Source organism: Takifugu flavidus, chromosome 5 (genome assembly GCF_003711565.1).
Source record: "Takifugu flavidus isolate HTHZ2018 chromosome 5, ASM371156v2, whole genome shotgun sequence".
NCBI lineage: Eukaryota > Metazoa > Chordata > Actinopteri > Tetraodontiformes > Tetraodontidae > Takifugu > Takifugu flavidus.
The window spans coordinates 14452983-14460167 of NC_079524.1; the positions used below are offsets into that span (position 1 = coordinate 14452983).

Genomic DNA, 7185 nt, shown 5'->3' on the forward strand with positions numbered 1-7185 from the left:
AAACGGTCTCTTCTGTCATCTGCATTCTCTTCTCTCACACAATCTCCTTCGTGTTGTCTATAGCTACCCTTTGGTCTTCCTCTAGCCCTCCCTCCTGTCTGCAGTTCCATCTTCAGCATCCTTCTATCAACATATTCACTTTCCCTCTTCTTTTAACTGTCCAAAGTTATGATTTCCACCTTTTTCTAGAGATGAACTGCCGACCCTCTGCTTTCCCTATCTCTTCTCCCTATAACTCAACCTGGGTTCCACACATGTGGAACACTGTCTTACTTCAGCTAACTTTCATTCCTGTCCTCTCCAGGCACACCTCCACCTCTCTAGATGCACCTCCACCTGTGCCAAGTTCTTGTCGCAGTTCTTGTCTTTTGTTCATCCATCAGCACCATCACCATAGCAACGTGAAGGTGCTTAGAGTTGATTCCTGATGCAGTCCTACCTCCACCTTGAACTCCTGTCACACTTCCAGCACACCTCACCACTGTCAAACAATTGGTCACACATGCACCCAGGCACAGAATACACCAAATGTGATGATTACATATGAACCATGTGAATCGTAAAAAGTGGACTGGCCAGAAAATTTGACAGAAAGTGTGTGCTATGTTTTCTTGCTGCTGCAACCACATATAAACAGTTTAATTTTCAACATAATGTATGTTGTATATTAATGTGATAACGCATGAGCTCAATTCATTAACATGTCACAGACCACTCAACACACTTTTCTGCCACTCCAGACTGCTTCAGACAGTACGACACTTCATGTTATGTGCTTTTCTATGCCTACAAAAGCAGTTCTGTCTGACTTTCTCTGTTCTATTAATGGTCCTATTCCTTGCATGAGAGCATGATGCTGCTTACAAAGGTTCTGTTCTTAGTCCAGCATTTTGTAATTTCATTAATTTCTTTGAATGGCTTATCAACTTATATCCTCTGTGGTTGCCCCCCTTATTATTAAAGATCAACATCAGAACTTCACTTCTTAGACATTCTCTTACCCTAAAATATTTTAAGATACAACCTAGCCAGGAATTCATCAGCTAACTCTCCTAGATACTTCTCTCACTCATTCCTGTCAAATCTAGCATAGTCACTATAGATCCTTGTATTCCTTGTCTAATCTGCCTCCATGTTATGCTGTATCTTGAGTCTTTTCTCTTCTTCCCTCTCAGTGTCCCACTTCTTAATCCAAGGTAGTTTTCTCTGTCAACTGGACTGGGTTTCTTCTCTTGAAGACGTTTCGCCTTCTATCCAGAAGGCTTCTTCAGTTCTGAAATCGCTGGGGAGAGAGCTTGAAAATATATAGCCCCTGTGGACCATTTGCATGCTAATGATCCGGGTGGTCACCTGAGAGTCGTTAGCAGGGTCGTTGGTCGGGTCGTTCACCTAGTTTCTGTTGAGGTGTCTCCCCTTTGTCTGCTGGGTCACATGGTGATGAGTCACTGGGTCTCCTGGAATGGTGTGAATGTTTGCTTTGCTGTTGGAAGGAGTGGAGGACTGCATTGTATGTGGGTGATAGGAAGTGCCTCAGGCCACCACCTCTGTTCAAGGATGGTTTCTCCAATTTAACATGGATAGCTTCCTTGACCCCCCTTTCAAACCAGCGGTCTTCTCTGGCCAGTATCCTTACTTGGCTGTCCTTGAAGGAGTGCCCACTCTCCTTTAAGTGTAAGTGGACTGCTGAATCCTGACCCGAAGAGGTGGCACGTCTGTGTTGTGCCATTCTTCTGTGGAGAGGTTGTTTGGTTTCCCCAATGTACAGTTCCTTGCATTCCTCCTGGCACTGTACAGCATAAACAACATTACTTTACAGCCACTGAGACTGCCATCAGAAACAACAAACTCCCGGAAGCAGAAGCAGAACAGATCAGACTCAAGGTAACAGCCGCTCTTGCTAGTGCAAAACCTCCCACCTCCAATATCACGAATGAGGAAAGAAGAGCCATTGCATCCTTAGCCAAGGACAAGAACATCACCATCTTACCAGCTGACAAAGGTAGGTGCACGGTGGTACTTAATACCACTGACTATGACACCAAGATACTCAGTCTCCTGACAGATACCGCCACATATGAGAAACTCAAGCGGGACCCCACCAGCTCATACAAGAAGAAGGTGGTAGACTTACTACAGAAGCTGGAAAAGGATAAAGCCATTGACAGACCACAATACTACCGTCTATATCCAGGAGAAACCATCCCTTGCATTTATGGATTGCCCAAGATCCACAAACCAGGGACCCCTCTCAGACCCATAGTAAGCAGCATCAATTCTGTAACCTACATTTCCAAATACTTGGCCTCCATCTTGTCGCCCATGGTTGGCAACACCCCACACCACATCAAAAACTCCCAAGACTTTGCTCAAAAAGTCGTTGGACTCACACTACTTCCAGAAGAGACTATGGTATCTTATGTCACGTCACTCTTCACGTGCATCCCCACCGCCAGCGCCATAGACACCATCCACAAGCACCTTCTATTGGACAAGAACCTTACAGAAAGAACAACCTTAACACCGGCCCAAATCTGCACCATGCTGGACCTGTGTTTGAACACCACCTACTTCCAGTACAGAGAAGGCTTCTACAGGCAGAAACATGGCTGTGCCATGGGCTCACCAGTATCCCCTATAGTTGCCAATCTATACATGGAGAAGGTGGAATCCCAGGCCCTGACATCCTTCACAGGAACTGCGCCAAGCCACTGGTTCAGGTATGTTGATGACACCTGGGTCAAAATTCAAACACAAGAATTGGAAGCGTTCTCCGATCACCTCAACAAAACAGACGAGCATGTAAAATTCACCCGGGAAGATGTAAAAGGAAACAGTCTGGCCTTTCTGGACTGCGCGGTCAAGATCACTGAGGACAGAAATCTCACCATCGAAGTCTACAGAAAACCTACACATACTGACCAGTACCTCCAATTTGACTCTCACCACCCACTGGAACACAAGTTGGGAGTGATCAGAACTCTCCAACACCGGGCCAGAGAAATACCCACCACATCCCAAGGTAGAAAGAAGGAACAGGACCACATTAAGACAGCTCTCAAAACATGTGGCTACCCAGCCTGGGCCTTCACCAGGACCTCAAGAAAGCGAGACCTCAGCAAAGGAGAGGAGGAGAGAAACAAACGCCGCAGCGTTTCCATCCCCTACCTGTCTGGAGTCTCGGAGAAGTTTAGGAGGATCCTCCAGAAACACGACATACCGGTTCAGTTCAAACCCAGCAACACTCTCAGACAGAGGTTAGTACACCCAAAGGACAAGACACCAAGACCCAAACAAAGTAATGTTGTTTATGCTGTACAGTGCCAGGAGGAATGCAAGGAACTGTACATTGGGGAAACCAAACAACCTCTCCACAGAAGAATGGCACAACACAGACGTGCCACCTCTTCGGGTCAGGATTCAGCAGTCCACTTACACTTAAAGGAGAGTGGGCACTCCTTCGAGGACAGCCAAGTAAGGATACTGGCCAGAGAAGACCGCTGGTTTGAAAGGGGGGTCAAGGAAGCTATCCATGTTAAATTGGAGAAACCATCCTTGAACAGAGGTGGTGGCCTGAGGCACTTCCTATCACCCACATACAATGCAGTCCTCCACTCCTTCCAACAGCAAAACAAACATTCACACCATTCCAGGAGACCCAGTGACTCATCACCATGTGACCCAGCAGACAAAGGGGAGACACCTCAACAGAAACTAGGTGAACGACCCGACCAACGACCCTGCTAACGACTCTCAGGTGACCACCCGGATCATTAGCATGCAAATGGTCCACAGGGGCTATATATTTTCAAGCTCTCTCCCCAGCGATTTCAGAACTGAAGAAGCCTTCTGGATAGAAGGCGAAACGTCTTCAAGAGAAGAAACCCAGTCCAGTTGACAGAGAAAACTACCTTGGATACAATGACCTGGATGACTGAGAATTTACACAGACATCCCACTTCTTAATCCACTTTTAGAGTCTCCTCATCTTCTTTCCTTCTACACCATGGTCAGTTCTACTTGCCTCCCTGATCACCCGATGTTAGGTCACGATTCAGGCAGGACCCGTAAGCAGATGAACAATAGCTGACGGTGTGAAAACAAAATTGAATTAACTCAGGGAGTGAAAGGGTGTGTGGAGTGCAGATTGTTTCTCCAAAAGAGGGGTGCGTGGTGACCTAGGAAGAGATGCGAGAAAAACAGGTAAGGTTACTTGCCGGGATGGAACACGAAAAAATACCATTGACCCTGGTTTACCACAATGCCGACGAATAGATCAGACGCTGGTGAATGAGAGGTAGCAGCTTTTGAAGACTGTTGATTGGTGACCAGCTGCAGGTGTGACGGTCACCAGCGAAAGGTACCCAGGCAAATCCACCACGCCCCCTAGAGAAAACCAGGAACACAAAACACAAACAAAAAGCACCAACACACAGACCATGACACCCGAGCTGTTACTGTCCAGTCAACTGAAGCACTGCCTGACCAAATATGATCTGTCCCAATGCCTAAAAGCCATAAAACACTCCTATTTCCACCCCTTTACTAACTGTTATTTTTTTCCTCCTCCTCACCATCAGAGACTCTGCTGTGCATTCAACTCATCTATACAGGATGTGGTCCAGCTATATACTCCCGCCTCCATTCTTAGATGTCACCTGTGTTCTTGTGTCTCCTGGAAGAAAATCTTCACTACAGCTCTCCAGCCTTCTCTGTCATAGTCCCAACATGTAGATTACATACACTCAGTTCTAGGCTTTTGCATTTCTTCTTCTTTCCCTGCCTACTGACATGCCCTCCTCATCTCCTACAATGACCCTCAGTAAGTCAATTTCCATCAGCACCCTGTGGGTGAAGAGCAGTGTGGCAGTCGTTGCTAACCCGGGCCTTGACTGATGTGGTTTGGGAGACATAGAATCGATTCACATGTTTACTTTGGTCCAGGTTTTACACTGGATTCCCTTCCTGATGCAACTCTTGCTTGAAGGCAGCTGGGATAGGCTCCTGCCCCCACAACCCTGCTAAGGGTTAAGGTGGAAGATGATGGAAAATGAATGAACAAACAGACAATTGAATGAATGTAAAAACTATCATCAACCGTTTCAACCAAAGAAGATGGGTGTTTAAGCACTTCATTATATTCCATCTTTATTCTACCTGTGATCTAAGTAAGACAAATAAAGAAATTGGCAGCTTGTCATTTTTGTGTTTCAAGATTGTGTTCCTTAAACTGCTGTCATGTGATGTATTTGTAAACCTGCTTCTCAACCACAATATGAATCTGATTAATAGAGAAACATGATACGTGCAGTTTGTGCTGGCATGTGAATGCTGAGACCCCCGGCGCACTAGACTGTGTTTGAAAGTGCCTCATCAGGGCCGCTTTAATGGTTGCCTCTATCCTACTCTGACACTTAAGAAGATGAAAAGCAGAGATCCAATCACTTTAACACTAGCTGACTTATTCATATTTAGGCAAATTTTTGTCCATCTCTCAACCCAATGTGTTTTCTAGGTTTATTAATACATGAAAGAAAGGGCCCAAATCTATAAATTTGATATCAAATTTTAAACAGTCCTGCATATCTTGTCTTTCATCTCCATTCATGCATTAATCTATGTCGGCTACTAAACACAAGTAAAGCAAAGCTGCTGATGAGACAGAAAACATGTTCATGAAACTTTACATGGTGCTCCCTCTAGTGTAGATCTATACATGCAGGCAACTGGAAGGATTTCTTTGACACTTTTACTCTTTGACACTTTTACTTCCTGATAACAGAAAATTATGTTGTGCTGTAGTGAGACCTAGATCAGGGAAAGGTTTACTGGCAGCAATGGCAACAACATTAAAGCATCATCATGTCATTTACTGGGCTCAATGGCTACACTAGTAAATTTATGTTATTATGGCCTAACCTGATCTTTTATGCTGATGTACAATAACACAACTAATAACCAATATCACTGACTAATGTCATCCTTGTTTAATTCATTAATTGTTTTGTTTTTTGTACATTTAATTGTAATAAGACATATAATAAGTAATAATATAGTTTCTTAAAAACTACCAGTACTACAAAAACATTAATTAGTGATATTGATTCTTTAGGTTTTCAGATTTTATATTTTTTGGAAAATCATTTTGTTACTCTGTGCAATTTGAACAAAGTGCCTGGAAATTAATGTACTATAGAAAAAAAGATTTTAGAAAGGTGATTGCTTGAATTCTTCAAGTTGCTAAAACACTTCATGGGTTTCTGATCGGACTCACTCAAATATAAATGTGTCTGATTTATCCAGGTTTATAGATATGTTTAACATTTTAAAGCTCTAAAATATTTTAAACAATCAATACAAAAAAAACCCTGCATTTTATAAAATATCAAGCCTAAATTCAGATGTATGCTATAGAAACAGATAGAGAGAACACAACTCTGACCAATAAATAAAAAGTATGTGTAATCATCTACAACTGAAAAATAACATTTGTTTGTTCATGTTCATTTAAGCCAAGATTCAACATCTGAATCATGTCAGAAGGATTTATTTAACTTTTTTGATTTCACTTTAAAGTCTCTTTTCCACTACTGGCTCACTTCTTAGTCCTAAAATGTTAACATAAGTTGTCCAAACCAACATTCATAAAAAAACTATCACAGGAAAATAGAGTTTTGCAGTACTAATATTCTGTTGATGTTTTAGTCCAACCAGTTCAGACCTTAAACTCCATAATAACAGTGATAAAATTAACCTCAACGTTTTTGAGTTTTATCTTATTTTCAATGGAAGGACAGCACATTCATGAAAAGAAAAAAACATACCCCCACAAAAAAATCACAATTTAATCTCATAATAAAGAGAACATTTCAAGACCTCAGCCTACATTGATCTCAGCACCTATTTTTGTGCAGTCATGATCACTTTTTAAATTCTTCTTCTTGTTATTATTATTATTATTATTATTATTATTAGTAGTAGTAGTAGTAGTAGCATTGTTATATGTATATACAATATTTATCTTATATTTAGAGGAAAACCAGGCTTTTGAATACTATATGGCATTTGGCTTGCTTCTGTAGCTAAGATGGAGGTTAAAAAGCCAATGTAGTCATCTTCACCACTTTTAATCCCTATATAACTCCTATCTACATAACCTCACAAGTGATGTGCCTTTAATAAACATCT

The 7185-nt window shown here is 42.3% G+C and overlaps 1 protein-coding gene across 1 annotated transcript; it reads left to right on the forward strand.

Moving 5' to 3' along the window:
- Positions 1–1818: 1818 nt before the first annotated feature.
- On the forward strand, positions 1819–3956 carry LOC130526509 (uncharacterized; the record flags this gene model as incomplete). Its single annotated transcript, XM_057034269.1, has 1 exon — positions 1819–3956. A coding segment is annotated over one exon (1926 nt), but the record flags the coding sequence as incomplete, so codon positions are not given.
- Between the last annotated feature and the right edge of the window lie 3229 nt (positions 3957–7185).